The 20,428-nt window shown below is 46.4% G+C and overlaps 1 protein-coding gene across 1 annotated transcript; it reads left to right on the forward strand.

Moving 5' to 3' along the window:
- Positions 1-223: 223 nt before the first annotated feature.
- Positions 224-19,758, forward strand: LOC143220756 (papilin-like). Its single transcript, XM_076446348.1, is given in 38 exon segments — positions 224-306; positions 1,318-1,468; positions 1,647-1,770; positions 2,188-2,268; positions 2,373-2,507; positions 2,510-2,544; positions 3,010-3,145; positions 3,664-4,007; positions 4,245-4,401; positions 4,404-4,423; positions 4,633-4,806; positions 5,145-5,327; positions 5,700-5,835; positions 6,101-6,213; positions 6,333-6,702; positions 6,788-7,409; positions 7,545-7,954; positions 8,301-8,652; positions 8,733-8,857; positions 8,952-9,155; positions 9,703-10,101; positions 10,249-10,605; positions 11,470-11,643; positions 11,768-11,944; positions 12,642-12,821; positions 13,837-14,007; positions 14,507-14,722; positions 15,163-15,333; positions 15,405-15,818; positions 15,904-16,113; positions 16,298-16,465; positions 16,867-17,109; positions 17,189-17,508; positions 17,595-17,745; positions 17,971-18,483; positions 19,076-19,231; positions 19,324-19,437; positions 19,556-19,758. Coding segments are annotated over 37 exon segments (8,163 nt in total). The 5' UTR covers positions 224-306; positions 1,318-1,363.
- The last annotated feature ends 670 nt before the right edge of the window (positions 19,759-20,428 follow it).

Below are 20,428 nucleotides of genomic sequence, written 5' to 3' on the forward strand. Positions count from 1 at the left end.
AGGTTCGTGGAATTGCCATTTTGAAAATAGATGACACTCTTATCATCCCGATATCTAGTATGTTAGTTATACTAGTTTATAAGTAGGAGCGAGAATTTTTCTCGCATTCCCGATTCGTAATTTCGCGTAGAATTTCGCAGGGAAACGGAGGAAAGAAAAATTCTCACGGCTGGAAATTAATTCCGCGCGATTTATTCACGCTGTCCCCTGTTTCTTTGTCCAGGAATGCCCAGGCGAGGCGAAGGACTTCAGAGCGGAGCAGTGCGCCGAATTCAACAGCATACCGTTCGACGGAATTTACTACGAGTGAGTATCGGGAACGGTCCCAGTGACGCGTACTGTCAGCGCATCGCTGCAAATCGTTTTGGAATCCCGATGGAGTTGCTGGATACGCGGCGAATGTGATTTATCGTCGATGTCATATTCGACAGGGGAGGGTCCGCGGCCTTTTCGCCGATCTCCGGCGAGATCTAATGGTCGTTCGAAGTTGAAATCCATGCTCGTTCGAATTCGCGTTCGAATTTCACGTCACCGAGGCGCAGACGATGAAACGCGAATTGTTTCGCGAAGAGCACTTTTTTCTGCGGGGCGGAAATATCCCGCCGATATTTAGCTGAACGTTAGCTGGACAGAACGAGAGATCGTGGGATTTTTCGGCTCTAAACGTGCTTATACGAATCGCTTATATCGATCATAAATTTCGCGAATTTCGTTCACGTTGACGCGTTCGTTCTGGAGCTGTTTTTTCTCATAAACGCGCGTTGTCCTGCGTTAATTTTAGATTGGTCCATCCGAAGGCAATCGCAATAAAAGTGTACGTGATTCGATGAAAAAAAATCGAAGGTGACTCGTTTCTCTAAACACCAAGTAACGAACGAATCGGTGACGTCATGTTATTGCGTTTACTCGGGAGACTATAAAAAGTGACCGCGTAATTCCCCAAGGTTCCCGAAATTTCGTCGATCCGTTTACTGAATCGTTTCACGAATAAAAATTTTTCCGATTGCTTATCTTAACTGAAGAAAAAAACGAGAAACAATTGCTATACCACGAACGACGATACGTGGTAAAAAGCCGATCGGAGTAACGTCACCGCTCTCCTCTTACGCAATGCAAATAATCGCGGTAAGAGGCACGGAACGTGGAGAAAAGAAAAGAAAACGCGGCGTGAAATCGCGTCAGGTGGATCCTTAAAAAGCTCCGCAGCTGGTTTGAAACAGGAGAGCAGCCAGTTATCGAGAAGATCGATGGCGAACGCCGGATCTTCGCGCCATAAAACGGCCAACGGCGAGACTAATCGCGCAAAATCGTTCGCAGTTGGATCCCGTACACCGGCGGGCCGAACAAGTGCGATTTGAATTGCATGCCGCGCGGCGAGCGTTTCTTCTACAAGCACAGGCAGATGGTGATCGACGGGACGCCATGCGAGGCCGAGAAGCACGACGTCTGTGTCGGAGGGAAATGCATGGTGAGTTAACGATCCTCGATTCACCGCGACGGGACCAACGCGAATTCGTTTCCGTCCGGGCCCCTCTCTCGTTTTGTCGCGAGGACAATCGGGGGACGGGAAAGCCCGCGATCCTGTTACAGCGAGTCGACGCGATACCGATCGACGCGTCAGCGTGTAATTTCTCTTTGATTGCCAGCACGTCGGATGCGACATGATGCTTGGAAGCGACGTGAAGGAGGATGCGTGCCGGGAATGCGGCGGCGATGGCTCCAACTGCAACACCGTTTCCAGTTTGTTCGACACCGACGATCTTCAACGGGGTAAGCCGAGGAATCTCCTCGTCTTCGCTTTCTTCCTTTTCTTCCTTCGTCGGTTGCCGCCCGATCAAGGCTGCGACCGAGAGACGAACGAGAAGCTGCGGCAATCGGCCGAGAGACCAGTCAGCCGAGAGTTTGCTCAACATTCTTCGCCGATATTTCGTTTTTTAACCCCTCGCGAACGGAAGTGCCGAGGAGAGGGATGTATCGAGAGATAAACAGCGGATAGGATTTATTTAGAACGCGAATCGATTGATTAACTGTTGATCGATTACTGTAAATTTGCTATAAACGCTCGATTGTCAATGAGTCAGATATTTTTAAGGAATAAAGTTAGGATACTCGCGGATAGCAAAGTTTGTAAAAGTCGATGATAGCAAATAACGTGGGAATTATATTTTTTCGTCGAATTTTCCACAGGATACGTCGATATCATATTGATACCGAAGGGAGCGACGAACGTGGTGATAAAGGAGATCGAGGCGTCGAACAATTACTTAGGTGAGTGGAGCTAAAAGTCACACGATTTTCGTTTTAACGGAGAAAATTAAGAGTTGATAAAGCACCGTTGGTTGTTGACGTTTTAACGCGTTTCGTACCGGCAGCTATTAGAAACACTTCGGGACACTATTATCTAAATGGAAACTGGAGGATAGATTTTCCGCGGAGCCTGAAATTCGCCGGGACCATATTCCATTATTCGAGAGATCCGCAAGGTTTCGCGGCACCCGATACCATTACCACCTTGGGCCGACGAGTGAACCAATTTACGTGGTGGTAAGTGGCTGCATCGCTCTTAAATAGCGAATTATACTGTCATATAGTCGAAAAGATTCGCTTCCTTTCGCTGAGGCAAGTAAAACAAGTGGAACGACTAAATGGCAGAATACTCCTTGATTCCGGCTTCTCTTCGCGAAATTAACTCGTTTCGCCAAGAGTGCGAGATTTAATTAAACAGACGTAACGACAGAGACAAATTATCCTAGTAAAATTATCCGGCAAACGGAAAAAGCGGTCCTGAAAAGCGAAAAAATAACAGGAGAAATCTAACGTCGATTACCGGTAAAAAATAATTTGTCTCTCGCTTATACGATTTCTCTGCCATTTTTTCGCAACTTCAAATTCGTTTAAGAGAAAGTTCACGCGGAATGTCAGTCAAGCAGGGAGAGTTTACAGAGAAGCTTAATAGTTTCTAAGAATAATCGAGTGGAAGGATAATTCTCGTAACGCGATGTTCGACAGCTTCTCTACCAAGAGCATAACGTCGGGGTGCACTACGAATACAGCATACCGAAGAAATACTCCAAGCAAACCGGCGCGGATAGCTACACGTGGATAGCCGATGAATTTTCCAGCTGCAGTGCGACTTGCGGCAGAGGTAATATTTCGAAAATTAATACCTAAGTACACGGCGAACGTGATCGATAATCGGATAGCCTGGCCAAACCAGTACGCTGAACGGTTCCATCGGTTCTAAATTTCATAGAGCAATTTACGAGCGGACGGATGCTAGGGTTTGATGAACGTTTATTAATTAATATGCTTTCCATTTAGCCTCCGTGAAACAGATCATTCCGTGTCTATCGCGCGTTGAATCGTCGGACAGGTGGAAACGGCTGTTAAGGGTGAAAGTTGTCCGTGTTCCTCGCATTCGAAAGCAGATTCTCCTTTTCGCTTCTGAAATAGAATTTATTCGCTCGAACTCGCGTTTCACCATTTAAAATTTCTTTTTCTTTTATACTCGTACCGTGATTCATCGGTGAAGGTGTACGCGATTTTAATCGTAATCTTCGGGTACCGCGAAGAATTATAGAATTGACGAAAATCTTGGCCAAAGTTAGAATTGTTCAGAATGTAATGAAAAGTTTTTAAACGCGAGGAAATGCTTTCGCAAAGGTTATCAATCGAGACGCGTGGCCTGCGTTCGGAGAAGGGACAGCCAACCGGTGGATGAGAGCCTTTGCGACCCGGAGTTGGAACCAGCTGACACACAAGCTTGTAACGAGGACCCGTGTCCACCTGTGTGGGTGGAGGGCGAGTGGGGCCCCTGTAGCAAGGACTGCGGCAAAGGAGGCGAGCAGACCAGAGAGATCAAATGCGAGCAGGTCGTCTCCGGCGGAATCCCTACGGTGGTGGACGACAGTCTGTGTCTGCAGAAGGTGGGACCAAAAGGGCCCACCAGCCAGGAGTGTAACACGAAATTGGTGTGCCCGCAATTCCACGTAGGACCCTGGAAACCGGTACGAATTCCTTCCCCTGAAACAACGATTTTCTCGTATTGAAAATTCTCATAATTGCCAACGCGATAATTTAACATAGAATTGCGCGAATGAAGTTTGGAAAATTATCTAAACCTGTTATTAATTGCTAATATTAATTCTCGAAGGAGGAAATAATTTGAATAGATTTCACCTTCGATCAAAGTATATAACTATTGGCTGAAATTTTACGGAGATGTCTGGTTTATTGTTTGACAGTGCGACCGTTTGTGCGGTCCAGGGAAGCAGGTGAGAAGAGTGACGTGTTACAAGAAGACAAACGGGAAGATCGAAGTGCTGGAGGACAAGGCTTGCCACGGAGAGGTTCCCGAGCGTGAGAAACCTTGCGAATTGAGACCTTGCGCGGGCCTCGACTGGTCACGTCGGATTGGAGTGGTGTAAGCTCGCAATTTTTCACGCGATACCACCAAAAGCACACGTGCCTATCCCATTTCGAATATTCCCGCCGCGGAAAGTAGAAGCTTCTGATAGAAATATTTCGGCAAGCAATATCACAAGAGCAGCACGTACTTAAATGAAAAGTGTCCCATTTCTTCCCGGATGATTCTTCCGAGATTACTGCTTGACTCTGCTCACTTTTCCCCAGTGCGACGAGAAATGCGGGCTGACTCAAGAGACCAGGACCACTCGCTGCGCCACTCAAGATGGGACCGTTTATCCGGACGAGAAATGCGACGCGACGAAGAAGCCGGAATTGACGCAGGACTGCAAGAGCAAGAAGGAGTGCGAGTTCTTGTGGTTCGCTTCTCTGTGGAGCGACGTAAGTTAATTACATATCTTCTCGGAACCTTGTCGACAGTTGTGACATTTTGCCGATGTAATTTTAACACGCGTCACACGCCATTCTCCACTGTCCCGAATTTAACGAGATTATAAATTCCTACGCACGCGAGAAGTCGCAGAGTCGCGACCCCAAACTCGTCGATTTATTCGAAGAAACGGGGACAAAATTTGAATCGTTTTATCGCGAGATATTATCGCAAGACTTAACGCTAAACCTCAATAACGTTAATTCGTAAAGTTACGCGACACTTGTGCGAGAAGATCCCGTTTGTAATCCAAGCCACGATCGACTTAACGATTACATTGGGCCCTCAGTGTTCGGCAGACTGTGGGTCAGGTGTGCAGAACCGCAAGGTGTTCTGCGTCTCTTTGGACGGTGAAGCGATGAAGAAAGTGTCGGATGAGAACTGCGACCTGGAAAAGAAGATGAACGACACGAAGGTCTGCGTCGCTGAGGAGGAGTGCAAAGGCGAGTGGTTCGCCGGGCCATGGAGCAAGGTAAGCGAACGATTTCCAATGATCGAGGACGATTTCACCTGCGAACGAAGGTAACAAGCTGTCGTCGACGAGAGAGTAGTATTTTATTTCAAATTTTCAAAGGTTTCCCTTCCTAGCTGTTTCGTAAAGCCTCGCTTCGCAGGCTTTTCCTCCTTCGTTCCCGCGTCGAACAATCGAAATCCTCGGCTCGACTTGAGGCGATCGATTTTCTGAGAAAATCTGCCGTTGCTGCGTGAGGTATTCGCGAGAAATACACCGCGTCGTGTTCCCTTGGCCGCCGAAGAAATCCAATATCTTCGACGGCTTTGTAGCGAGCCTAACAAGAAGCGTCCGCCTCAAATTTCTTCCATTAATCACCTTATCGTGTTCCAGTGCTCGAAACCGTGTGGCGGTGGCACGATGAGCCGCAAGGTGATTTGCATGAAGGACAACAAGATATCGAGCAACTGCGACCCCAAGCAGATCATATTCGCCATGGAATCGTGCAACAACCAACCGTGCGAGGAGGGTACGTTTCAAGTCCAAGGAAGTTCGCTTTCGATTAAATTCAATTTTCTCCTATCTCTTCGTCACTTATCACGCGAAGTGAGAAAGGATTAAGGACGAGAAATCATTCTCGAAGCGGATTACTTCGACGAACGAAGCAAATGTTACAAAGACTTTGGGTCTTTCACCCGTTCAGCTTCCGTTCGTTCTTTGCATGTGAACGAGTCGCGATATTTATCGGTGAAAATATACTCTGTACTCGATTTTGATTCGCATGTTGTTTTCAGACGAGGTAATTCCAGTGGAGTCGAACAAAATCGACGATCTCACCAGCGAGGACGAAAAATGCGAAGTATTTGAGGACGAAGACTTCGTGACTGTCTCTTCCAGTCTCTCTAGCGTTAGTAAAACTTCCTTATAGCCAGAATTCCTTTAAATTCTTACCGAAAACCCTCGGAATAGTCTAGAAATTTCCGTTTTTAATCCTCCAACTCGAATTGATAGAATTTCGTTCAATAGGATAAATCCGACACGATGTCGGATCTCACGGAGGCAACGCCTCTCAGTTCGCCAAGCGCTGATGATACCAGCGAAATGTTAGGAGACGCCGCGTACACCAGAGGCGATATAACTCCAATAGAAACCGGAAGCGGCGAAGTTAGCGAAACAGAATTCACCGATTCGTTCATATACACGGAATTCAATACGGGATTGAAGACGTTCGAGGGCAGCGGGAGTGTCGATAACATGGACGTCGACGACCTGTCGACGACGGTGTCCGAGATCACGGAATCTGACGTTACCGAGGAGACAGTCGAGGGATCCACCTCGGACTCTACCGACGAGTCAACCTTGGAATCGGTGACGCAGGAAACGACGGCGTCTGGCGGTAAATCGACGAGATTCCGATTCTAAAATTATTTCGCGGATAATTTTCCCACGTTGTATGACTATTTCCGTTGCGAATGTTTCAGAGACGACGGAATCCGGGGCAACCGAAGAAACGACGACCGGATCGAGCGATGAGACTTCCGAGGCCGGAGCTTCGGAAAGTACCGACGTTTCGTCAGTGACGGAATCTACGGAGACAGAAGCTACTGGGCCGACAGAGGCTACCGAATCGGGTGCAACAGCGGAAACTGTCGTGGGGGATGTAAAAGGCGAACCTCAGGAGGAATCGGACGAATCGACATCGGTCTTGGGGATCACAGAATCAGGTGCCACTGAGGAGACCACCGAGTCAGGGCCTACGGAATCAACGATGTCCACGGAATCAGGAGCTACAGAGGAAACCACGGAATCCGGAGCTACGACAGAATCTGAAGGCACAACCGAGTCCGGAGCCACGACAGAATCCGGAGCTACGACAGAATCCGGAGCTACGACAGAATCCGGAGCTACGACAGAATCCGGAGCTACGACAGAGTCTGGTGCCACGACGGAACTTGAAGCTACGACAGAGTCCGGAGCAACGGAAGTCACTGAAACAACAGAATCTGGAGCGACGACAGAATCTGGAGCGACAGAGACTGAAGTTACAACGGAATCTGGAGCTACGACTGAGTCAGTAGCGACAGAAATGACCGAATCGACAGAGTCTGGAGCAACTACCGAGACTACCGAATCTGGTCTCACGGAAACTACCGAATCAGGTATGACCACCGGGTCTGGGATGAGCACCGAGTCTGGGATGAGTACCGAGTCTGGCATGACCACCGAATCTGGGATGAGTACCGAGTCTGGCATGACTACCGAGTCTGGCATGACCACCGAGTCTGGCATGACCACCGAGTCTGGTATGACTACCGAATCTGGCATGTCTACCGAATCTGGAATGACTACCGAGTCTGGTATGTCTACCGAGTCTGGTATGTCTACCGAATCTGGTATGACTACCGAGTCTGGAATGACTACCGAATCTGGTATGACCACGGAATCCGGCGAAACAACGACCGAGGAAACAACAGTTTCCGGGGAGACCACTGAATCTGGCGCCACAACTGAGTCAGGAGAAACTACAGAATCAGGTGCAACAACAGAGAGCAGCGAAACATCTGTGACCGAAGTGACAGAGACTACAGTTTCTGGATTAACACCGTCAACCGACGAAGAGGAGACTGAAATGACCGAGAAAACTCACAGTAAGTTACTTCTGAAGGTGTTTATTTTATATGCGGAAGGTGGGTGCCGATGCGGAAAGTGCGAAGTTCACTATTTTGGGAAAGATCCATGATGTTCTGCAGACGCAAACGAACTGTCGCGCTTTTCTTTCCCAATTCGACGTCGAGGTGGTCCGCGAGTCATGGGGCCCTGGTTGTAAAGACATAAACCAGGTCCCCATTGACCTGAAGTCCTCGACGTCGCGAAGGAGAGGAAAAACCCGAAAAACCTTTGCTTTCCGCATCTGCCGTGTGTCCTGACACTTCAATCAATTGTTACCTCCTCGCCTGTTTTACCAACGGATCACGATTATACCTAATTTTTCAGTATCCGAATTCTGGACGACTGTCAGTCCAGACGAGAGCACCGCATCGCGGAAATCTCGCGTTTGCAAAGTTCTGAGGAAGAAGACCTGTAAGACCTCGATTTATGGTTGTTGTTACGATGGAATCACCATGGCACAAGGACCCTTCAGCCAAGGCTGTCCCGTTCCGCAGACTTGTAACGATACCAGATACGGTTGCTGTGCCGACGGAGTGTCCCCAGCGACTGGCCCAGACAACCAGGGCTGTCCCGATTCGAATTGCGACGAAACGCTGTTCGGTTGTTGCCCCGACGGAGTCACCGTTTCAGAGGGCAACGACTATGAGGGCTGCAAGAAACCCTGTAACGAGACCGAGTTAGTTTCGACGAATTTCGCTTTTTAAATATTTAAATATTCGATAAATATTTCACCACGATATTTGACAAATATTTCAGATTTGGCTGTTGCCCTGATAACGAGACTCCTGCCAGCGGAGTGGATAATTTGGGATGCTGTAATGTTACCAAATTTGGCTGCTGTCCCGATGGAATGAAACCTGCCACTGGACCAGACGAAGAAGGTACAGCGACATGTTTGCTGACTACGAGAATCTACTATAATCGCGTCGATGACTATGATAGTATCAAGAGTTTTGATCCGTGTAATGATTACAGGCTGCGAGGTAACTCCTGTCAGTCACGTAACAGAAAAATACGAGACACCTACCGTACAGGAAGATTGTACGAACACCACCTACGGATGTTGCCCGGATGGAGTTTCTACTGCGACTGGTTCGAACTTCGAGGGATGCGGTGTAATCAACGAACAGAACTGCACCGTGTCGTACTTCGGATGCTGTCCAGGCAGCACTTCCCCAGGTTTGTCAGAAAGTCAACCCTTCGCCTAGAATATCGCGAGAAATCGCGGTAAGGTTACTGATTAATTTTCCCCGATGTCTTCTTGCCTCGAAAGTCTCGTTGATTATGACACTTTTGCTAGGTAGTCGAATGACTCGAAAACTCAGTTAACTATGACACTTTCGTTTGGTACTAGAATAACTCCAAAACTCAGTTAATTATGACACTTTTGCTTGGTACTCGAATACTTCGCAAATTCAGTTAATTATGACACTTTTTCTTGGTACCCGAATAACTGGGAAACTCAATTATGACACTTTTGCTTGGTACCCGAATAACTGGGAAACTCAATTATGACACTTTTGCTAGGTACTCGAATAACTCAAACACTCAGTTAATTATGACACTTTTTCTTGGTACTAGAATAACTCGAAAACTCGGTTAATTATGACACTTTTGCTTGGTACTCGAATACTTCGCAAACTCAGTTAATTATGACACTTTCGCTTGGTACTCGAATAACTAGAAAACTCAGTGAATAAAGTGAATAACTGGAAATCTCACGCAGCCCTTGGACCCAACAACCTCGGCTGCCACATGGCCTGCGAGAACAGCACCTATGGTTGCTGCGAGGATGGCGTCACCCCGGCTCACGGTCCAAATAGAGAGGGTTGTTGCCTATCAACACCGTACAAGTGCTGCCCAGACAACATACTCCCGGCTCGAGGTCCAGACTTTTACGGCTGCGGATGCCAGTACACGAGATTCGGCTGTTGCCCTGACAATAGCACGGCAGCTCGCGGACCAAACAGCGAGGGTTGCGGTTGCAAGTACACACCTAACGGCTGCTGCCCTAATCGCTTCACCCCGGCCACAGGGCCAAATTACGATGGTTGTCCTTGTTACACGTACCAGTTCGGTTGCTGCCCTGATGGTGTCACTATCGCCAAGGGACCTCGCGGATTAGGTAATCTCACGAAAGTGGAATATCCTTGATTCCGGTATAAAACCTCGATAATGCGATCATCGTGGTAGATAATCGCAGAAACTCGCATCGAGCATGAAGAAGGGAGAAGAATTCGTAGTAACTGACGTGGTTTGACTGAATTCTCAGGTTGCGGCTGCGAGAATACCGAATTCAAGTGCTGCTCCGACGGAAAAACGCCGGCAAAGGGTGAAAACTACGCCGGCTGCACTTGCGACGCCTCCAAGTACGGATGTTGTCCCGACGGGGTAGAGGAAGCTCAAGGGGAGAACTTCGAGGGTTGTCTGACGGTCCCAGTTCCTCTTGGCTCGGCCTGCGCGTTGAAGAGGGACAGAGGCTCCTGCAGAGATTTCACCGTCAACTGGTACTTCGACACGGAGTACGGTGGTTGCTCGCGATTCTGGTACGGAGGCTGCGAGGGTAACAACAATCGATTCAAGACACAAGGAGAGTGCAAAGACGTGTGCGTGCAGCCCAAAGGAAAAGGTAGATTGAACGTAATTTCAATATTTTTCGAGAATTCTTTATGAAATATTTCACCGGTTTAACCCATTTGCATCATAAGCGCATATATGTGCGCATTTTGCCTGGCCACTATCACCAGATTTTTACTTAGACATTTATCACCAAAGCGCATATTATTTATACCAGGCCTGTCCAGCGGTGGTGTCCCTCACGCACTTTATTTCCCTTCTATGCTCATAGACAGCTCTCTCTCTCTCTCTCCCTTTCTCTCTCCCCTCTTGTCTTATCCGCTATCTGTGCTGTTTTGACGCTTGACGTGGGCTGACCGTCTTGGCGCTCATACCGTAACCATGACAACCACCGCTTATCAAACGGCATTTTTAACCCTTTGCACTCGAGAGGTGACCATCAGTCACCATTTAATAAAATTTGGAAACCGATATTAACTGATATACTAAATTTAAGATAATGTAATAGTGTGCGGTGCAATGGAATTAAATAATTCAATGCGTTAATCATCACACGATTTTTTATTTACTTCTCTAAAAAATATCATCGGCTTTGTGGTAGAAAATCTTCAAATTCCTATTCTTCTATTGCGAAAAAATCGTCGAGTGCAAAGGGTTAATGAAGTAAAAATTCTTTATTTATCTAATATTGATTTTATTTTTCATATTTTGTAACACTTTCATTAAAATTTAAACACAGTAAAAAAAATTTTGGCGATAAGAACGAATTTTTTACTTTTATTTGTGATGTAAATGGGTTAAGGAATGATTGAAAGTTTGCCACAAATTCCGTCGTTTTTCGTTTGTTGTTTCTTTGTAAAAAAGTCGATCGAAGAGATCGGAGATTAAGAAACTAACTTTCCCGACGGCTTTGCAGATATCTGCTTCCTGCCAAGGATTTCCGGACCCTGCGAAGGCTATTTCCCCACGTGGTATTACGATACTGAGAGGAAGCAATGCGGTCAGTTTATCTATGGCGGATGCCTTGGCAACGCGAACAAATTCAAGACCAAGGAAGAGTGCGAGGAACTCTGCGTCACTGCCGATCTCGGTAAGTCGATCTTAAACCGTGATTCGTGTTTACCAATTCACTTAATTCTTTAGAGAAATCGCGAAGCATCAAATCGCGAGGTAACGCGTAAGGTGTTTAACCCGCGTGTTCTATTTTTCATAAGATCCTTGCGAGCAACCGAAAGAGGCAGGTCCATGCGGAGGCAACTTCACCAGATGGTTCTACAACGCGGAATCGCAAGCTTGCGAGGAATTCCGATACGGCGGGTGCAAAGGAAACGACAACAACTTCGCGACGAGAATCGCTTGTCACCAGCAATGCTTGCAACCAGGAAGAAGAGGTACGTTCATCCAGCGCGATTCCTTCGATTCTACATCCGCACGTATCACGCTCGTTCTACTGCCTGAAACCATATTTTTTTTTATTAGTCACCCCTCTACTAGACACGTTTTCGAAGTGTCACGAATGTCCCCGAATTTCGTTCGTTTTACTATCATCGTTTTTTATTTTTATTTCTCTGGATGAATTTTCGTGAACGATTTTTTCCCTGCGAGTAAGAAAGGAAACGGAGACACGTGTAACGACGTGAATACGGCGGCGAGATTCATTGGTATCGTATATCCGGAAGGATATCGAGAGAGTTGAAGCATCTTAAAACTCGACGAACAGTAGAATCGGTCCACGAATTGCGGTGATTTTTTTTTCTAACGAAAATATAGCAGAGAAACCGGGAAGCATAGGGAGCGAAACTAAATCGCTTGGAAATTAGTCAGACATAAAATTTCACCCGCTACACGAATCAGTACTCTCGTTAATCGATTCAGACCTGTGCTCGGTAATCCTGGCTCAGTGACTTAGTCACTCGTCCGAATATCACGTTCAACCGCGAAACCGAATCGAGTTCTCACTTTCAACCACACCAAACACGATATCAGCAAACATTCAGGCACCACACGCCACATCCAAGCACCAATTGGCACCTTATCATCGCCGAGTGTCGAGACCTCATAGTAATCTGTGCAAATACATATTTCCAGTAAAACTGACAAACGTGTGCCGCCTGGAGAAAGATCCGGGCCCTTGTCCGGGCTCTGGGTTGCGCTGGTATTATGACGCCAAGCGTCAGACGTGTAGCCAATTTGTTTACGGCGGTTGTAAAGGCAATGCCAATAGATTCCGTTCTCGTGCTGCCTGTGAGCAGCGCTGCCCCGTAAAAGGTATCAGAAAATGCGAAAAGAAAGCGATGGAAAAGTGCGAGAAAGCAGGAGGAAGAGAGAGAAAGGTTGATCGAGGAGAATATAGCGCGGAGAGGAAAAGAGACGGAGGAACAAGCTTGCCTGCTTCTTAAATAACAGCAATTCGTAGAGAGGCAGTGGTTTCTCGTTATTTGGTGTTGGTCGAGCTGTTTGCGCTTTCCAAAGACAATCCTCGATGTTGTTGTTATTGCTGTTGGTTCGTCTGTTGTTCTTGTTCGTCCAAAGCACGTCTAACGAGAGATGCGCCTCTAATGGATCATCTGTTTCTGTCTTAACCACTGATCGTTATCGATCGCTCCTATCACTGCTGTGCACAGAAAAAACACCCTTTCCCTTCGAGCTGCACGCGATAACACGCTGTCGCACTCTGATCGAACAGGTGATTCGACTTTGTCGAGGTTCTGGCCTCGAGAACGATCGTTCGATCGCCTTTGCCTGAGCTGTAACGAGCTCTCTCGATGCACAAGTGCGATTTCTTCCATCGGTGTTCGCCGAATGATCGCGTCGATACTCGATGTCGACGGAATTTCGAGGAGAAACATAGTTTAAAGAATATTAATTTATTCGAGCTTGATTCGACCAAATAATTTCGTTTATAATTTTTTATCTTCACTGTCTTCCTGTTTTTATTTGATCGATGCAAAGAATCAAGTGTCTCGAAATTCGACGCGAACATTCGATACCGTTTCGATTTGCTTCGGTGAAGGGAGAAATGAAATCGGTGTCTGCGAGAAATAACGCTTTCGTTTTCAGGAATTAGGGAAATATTCGCTTCTAAGAATAGCCATGACGGATTAACCGTTTGCGGTTTACTCGAGGATTTCTCTTGTTATGAATAAACGAAACGAATATTGAAATGAATCAAGTTAGACGCCGGTGAAAATAATTAAGAAGTGAAATGTTTCGTGAACCGCAGACGGTTAGCATCACCCGATAATCTAATACTGCATGGTGTAATAATTAATGCGATTAACAGATAGTTGCTTGCTGCCTCGAGCGGAAGGTAACTGCAGCGAGAAGCAATCTCGATGGTACTTCGATCAGTCGGAGAACCGGTGCATGCCATTCTACTATACTGGTTGCGGTGGGAATAAAAATAATTTTGAATCTAGGGATGCATGCGAGTCTGATTGCCCTGCTAAGATCGGTAAGATTTCGCCTAATCACTTTCTCAAAAAAAAAAAAAAAAAAAACGAAACGCGTCCCGCGGTTTCTCAACCGCTTGGTAAAACTCGATCGTTGCTTACGAATCATTAACACTTTTTTTTGTGGAAATTTGAATTGTCCTTGTCGTTTCATGTCTGCATAATCGTTTACGATGTCGATTGTACCGTATGCACGCAAATCTGCTCTACGAACTCTACTCTAACGCGCGTTCCTCCTAAAGAGAAACATATTCTTATTATACGTGTATCACGTAAATTTGCAGTCAGTTTATACATGTCCTATGTTGCTTTATTTGTCGAAGAAGCGAGACACAAAGTTCCTCGAGTCTGGAAGGAAAGAGAATTTCGAAATGAATTATGTGAAATAAGTGGAATAAGAAGTATAGAAAAGATAGAAGAAATCAATTCCATTCGCGGAACTTTCTGTCTCGCGAACGATGAAAAGAGACGTGTGCTTATGCTGTCATTGCTTAAACGCAGAGCAAGACACCTGTCTCTTGCCCGCGCATATGGGAGAATGCCACAACTATACCCAACGATGGTATTACGACTCGTACGAGCAACAGTGTAGACAGTTCTACTACGGTGGTTGCGGCGGGAACGAAAATAATTTCGTCTCCGAACAAGACTGCTTTACCAGATGTCAGACCACCATCACCACCGTTGCACCATCGAGAGAGGTCGAATTTAAACCAGGTAAACCTGCGGTGTCTTTCGAACTACCGTTTAATCCATTGACTGCGGCGCGATCTCGAAGGAATTCATCAATATAGACGATCGTGACATGTCAATCTCTGTAACCATAAGAGTGCCCGAAGATTTAAAATACCGTTCTCAGGATTTAAAGAAGTAATAATTATATATAAATTAAAATACCTATTTTTTTATTCATTTCAAGTAACATCTTAAGCTACTTCAATTTACTTAACTTAAATTGTAAATTATAGTTTAAAAAATGCAGAGGGCGTAAATTTACGCTTTATGTATATATTGATGGATACGCGAGGACGTATATTCACGTGTTTCGTATATATTCATAGACTTGTGAAAGCGTATATATACGCCTTTAGCAGTGAAAGGATTAATACGTGAAAGAGGAAAACGCGTGAGATTCAATGGTACCTGAAACCTTACAGACTTCTGCTTCCTTCCGGACGAGCACGGTCCATGCTCCGAGGAACAAGTTAAATGGTTCTACGACAGCAGAGAAGGTATCTGCAAACAATTCAGGTATGGCGGATGTCAGAGCAACGGGAACAACTTCAACAGTCGCGAGGAGTGCGAATATCGATGCGAGGACGTGCAGGGTTCGTAACTAGTTGAAAGATTTTATAATTTCATCATTTGCAGCGTGGGTAACTCGATTATTCTTCTTCAGATCCTTGCAGTCTACCGAAAGTCGTCGGTCCCTGCAACGGCTTCGTCAAGCAATACTTCTACGATCATCGAACGGATTCTTGCTCCGAGTTCGAGTACAGCGGCTGTCAAGGTAACAAGAATCGCTTCCAGGATAGAGAATCCTGCGAGAGGAAGTGCCAGAAGCATCCACCGACCCAGACAACTCCAAATGTCACCGTCACACCTGAGCCACCTCTCGAGACTGTCTCGAAGAGTCCTATTTGCTACATGTCGTTTGATCCTGGCTCTTGCAACGGTGATCGTACCGCTTTCTACTACGATTCAGACAATCAAATGTGCCAAGCATTCATTTATGGCGGCTGCGAAGGAAACGCAAACAGATTCCAAACGGAGGAACAGTGCGAACGTCTCTGCGGAAAGTTCCACGGACAAGGTGCGTTTTTCTATTTTAATTTCTTCGTTTGAAAATCCTTTTGGGTTGTGGAAAATATCTTAGGGAACGCAATCTACTTTCGCAGATATATGCAATCTACCGGTGAGCGCTGGCGAGTGCAGAGGTGACTTCAGGAAGTACTATTACGACTCGGTCACTCGCATTTGTCGCGAATTTTCGTACGGCGGATGCGAGGGCAACGCGAATAGATTCAGCTCGATGGTCGAGTGCGAATCCATTTGCATTCATCACGAAGAACCCGTCTCCGGAAACGACACCAGCTTCTCGAGCTTGTGTAAGTAGCTTCGTATCCGTTAGCTTCAATCTGATCAGATTCGCGGGAAAAAAATGCGGGAGACAACTCGAAAAGAATTCGTCGCAATTTTCTCTGAACGTTGTTTCGTACGCGGGAATTCTTTTCGGGAAGAGCACAATTAGCTCGAGATAACAATAACGAGTTTTGAACGATGGTGATTCAGCGGTTTGTAAAGAACCGGTCGACAGTGGATCTTGCACTTCCGGTTCGTCCAAGAGGTACTACTTCGACGAGCAAGAGCAAACCTGTCGTACGTTCGTTTACACTGGATGCGGTGGCAATCGTAACAGATTCAAGACCTTCGAGTCTTGCATTAACACTTGTCTCAGCAGTAAGTCGAGAAAACGTGTTCCGCAACGTCCGAATATGTACCCTTTCACTTATTCCGATTTTCAGCTTCGAACGTGGCGAACGCCTTTACGTTTCATACTATTGTACATTATATTTCCGTCGTTGTTTTAAATCTGTATCGTCTCAAATCCCTCTTCCGTTTATCTAAACAAATTCTGCTTCTCTATTCTTCGTATTTCTTATTTTTCGATTATTTATCCCGTCAGCTTTAACCGTTCCCAAGCTTCGTGACCCTGCTGAAAAGCAGAACTGTAATATTGCTTTCTATCCCGATTTTCGTTAATTTTTATTCTTTTTATTACATTACGTTTCGATATTTTTCGTCTCTCTGTCTCATGAACACACTCTTCTTCGTTTTAATTTCCACGAATTTCTCAACAGCTACCAACGAGATCGACGTGGGCTCAGGAACGAACGCGAAGGATCCTTGCGTGGAAACTCGCAAGGAATGCAGCACTATTCGTTGTCCTTACGGCAAGGAAGCGTTCGTGGACTCTCAGGATTGCGAACGATGCCGTTGCGTGGATCCATGCAGGACTCAGGTTTGCCCTGATGACACCAAGTGCGCCATCACCCTCGTCGCTACCAAGGATGGCACGGAGTACAAGGGAATCTGCAGATCAGGTAGCCACAGACGAAGATTCAAACTAGCTAATCGATTACGAGTGTCTTCCTCCTTTATCAACGTCGCTCCTTCTCGCAGTGACGAAACCAGGCCGCTGTCCAAACGTGTCGAACAGCACGAGATGCGAGCAGGAATGCTCGACAGACGCGGATTGCTCCGGGGAAATGAAGTGCTGCAACAATGGCTGCGGCACTTCCTGTCTAGAACCAACAGCCGTGGAAGTGGCCACTACACAGAGACCATGGATTACGTCGCCAGCGGCTGGAATGGAACCAGCTTCGATCGAGAAGCCACAGGAGCCAAAGGTCAGCGCTCAGGAGGGTAGCTACGTAACATTACAGTGCATAGCCCTGGGAAATCCGACACCAACCATCACGTGGAGGAAGGGCACGACATTGGTGAGATTCTTAAACCTTCGCGAATATTTCGAATTACAAATCCTTGCCACGGTAGAATACGGTTTAACGAGGATCCCTCTTTTCAGATTGCAGCTTCGGAAAGCAGACGTCGCATCCTGATCGACGGTTCTCTTCAAATTATTAATCTAGACCGATACGACGGTGGGACTTACGTCTGCACCGCTGACAATGGTTTGGGACCACCGGTAAGAGCGGAATACGAATTGGTGATCACAGGTACGTACCATGTGTCAAACTCTAACAAAGAGTAGCCTGTTGATTCAATTGTAAGGTGTTTGGTTTTGTTAGACATGTTTTATTGCACACTGTAGTCGATCTCTCAGTAGCTAACCTAGTTTAATCATCTAATATGTTAGACATATTCGTCAGATTTATCTAAGTAACTCGGTGACGGTTTTCACGTTTTCTTCTGCATGTTGTTTTGTCTCACGCTCTACACAGAACCGAAAGATCTAGCCGCAGCCATTTTGGGAGATCCTAACACTCGCGTGATAGTCTCCATGAACTCTCCCGTGTCTCTGCACTGCTACGCATGGGGTTGGCCCAGACCTTTCGTCACCTGGTGGCGAGGCGATCGCATGTTGCCGCTCTCTTCGGAAATTTACGAGCAGGACTCCGAATACAGCTTACTGATACGAACCGTCACGTTACCGATTCTGGGCGAGTACACCTGTCAAGCCTTCAACGCCATCGGCAAAGCCGCGTCTTGGTCGGTGACATTGCAGGCTGTCGGCCCGGTGTACAATATCAGGCCTGAGTACGAGGAATACATGAAGTTCCTGGTCGAAGCGCCCAGGAAACCGGAGAAACCGCGGTACCCCCATAAACCTAACGCAACGCGTACCCCTGACTATCACACTTACGGGCCTGGATACGTGACTAGACAATCTCACGTTACTAGTCCAAGTCCCATTGGATTTACCACCAGTGCGGAGTTTGGTGCATCGTTTAGAGGTGAGCCGGGGGATTTTTCGATTTTTTCGATTTTTCCCGATTGCACTGCAGGAACGTGGACGTTGACAATGGGATCAATGTCTGTTTCTCGAAGTGACGGTGCAATTGAATATTTTTTTCCTTTTTTTCGTTCTTGCTTTCACGATTGCGAATGTTCTGATACGCTTTCACTTGTGTGCTGCTATGCAACGCTAGACTTCTTCGTTTCGCTTGCATGCTAAATATTAACCAGTAACAAAAGTCGATCAAGAGGTAAGTTCATGTAGGGATATACGGCAGATGCGGAAAGCGAAGGTCTTTCGAGTTTTTCCTCTCCTTCGCGACGTCGAGGACTACCTCGTCGTTGAATTGGGAAGGAAAAACGGTTCAGTTCGTTTGCGCCTGCAGAACATCACGGATCTTTCCCAAAATAGCGAACTTCGCATTTTCCGCATCGGCCCCCACCTCCCGCACATAAAATGAAGTCCTTCATTCATAAGCATATTTCCAATTTATCGATGCAGTTTTGCTTTTATACTTCTTTGTTTTTTTTTCTTTATTTTTATTCGGATTTATTTGGAGATATTTTATTATAATATCGGCTATTTCACAGTGCCCGTCACAACCAACATAACGATAGGACAGAATCAGTTCCCCGAGGGAAGCGATATTACCATCCCTTGCCACGTAGACGGTTATCCGATTCCTCGAATATATTGGTACAAAGAAAACGATTTGATTCAACCGAGCAATCGAATACAAATCACCGGTGAGCGTGTTTGCCTCGTGGAAACGAATTATCGAATTATTTTGCTCAACAGTCGAAGAATTATTCCGCTAATTTCTTGAATCTGTTTTTAGACGCGAACAGACTCGTGATTGGCAGCGCGAATCGAGAAGACTCTGGCAGATATCGCTGCGAAGCGAAGAACGATTACTCGATGTCTTCCTCTGTGGTGAACATAGAAGTCGCAGGTAAATTTCTACGCTTCCTTCGCGATGATAAATAGTGAATTACGACGTCTTCGTTAACGATGAACTCGGAGCAGAGACCAATAAAATTTATTTCCAATGAAAATTCGTATTTTTGCAGGAATCTTCATTCATCCGAATTGCGTGGACAATTCGTTCTTCGCGAAGTGCGATCTGATCGTGATGGCGAAATACTGCATGCACAAGTACTACGCGAAGTTCTGCTGCCGATCCTGCACCGAGGCCGGCCAGCTACCCCCCTGAGGCCTTCACCCGGGCAATTCGAAGAGGAGGCGCAGGTGCATCATGAAGAGCCTCGTCTAAGAACACTTGGTTGCTTCCGGTGAGCCCGGCGATGGAGAGCAATTACGATCGTGCGTGTGAGAAATTAGCTCTTAATCTATCGGGGGTAGAAAAGGGAAGAAAAAGAGAATATATATATAAACGAAGGAAACAACGACGAGGGCCGCGTGATGATTCGATTCGAACACTCGTCTGTCTCGAGCGTGTGTGCCGCATAAACGTGACGTTAATTCACTGCCAAAGCCTTAGAACGTCTATACATAGATACCTTTAATATATAATTAAGCAACAGCGGGACGGAAGAGCGTGAGGACGAGTTGCACGGCGAAATACGAGATGATTTTTCGTTGCTGTTTCCTCTTTTCCTTCAATTTTCTTTCAACGTCGTCAACGTTGTCGTTTATGTATGTATATACGATCTGACGCTGAATCCTAGTCGGTCGAAGCCATATCAGGACAGGAATGATCGCTGTCCTCCGGGGAACGAGAGAAAGCGTCTCGATCGGTTCATCGGTCGATACCACTTGCTTTTCTTTTCCTTTTCCTTTCCGTTCCGTTCGCGTTCCAATCGCTGGACATCCGCGAACGTACTCTGGAATCATGCGATGAGACACGCGAATTTGAAGCTGGAATATTTACCCGGTACAAGTATCATTCAACCGAGACGCGCGTTCGTGAACCATTCGAAAGA

The sequence above is a fragment of the Lasioglossum baleicum genome, unplaced genomic scaffold, assembly GCF_051020765.1.
Source record: "Lasioglossum baleicum unplaced genomic scaffold, iyLasBale1 scaffold1532, whole genome shotgun sequence".
NCBI lineage: Eukaryota > Metazoa > Arthropoda > Insecta > Hymenoptera > Halictidae > Lasioglossum > Lasioglossum baleicum.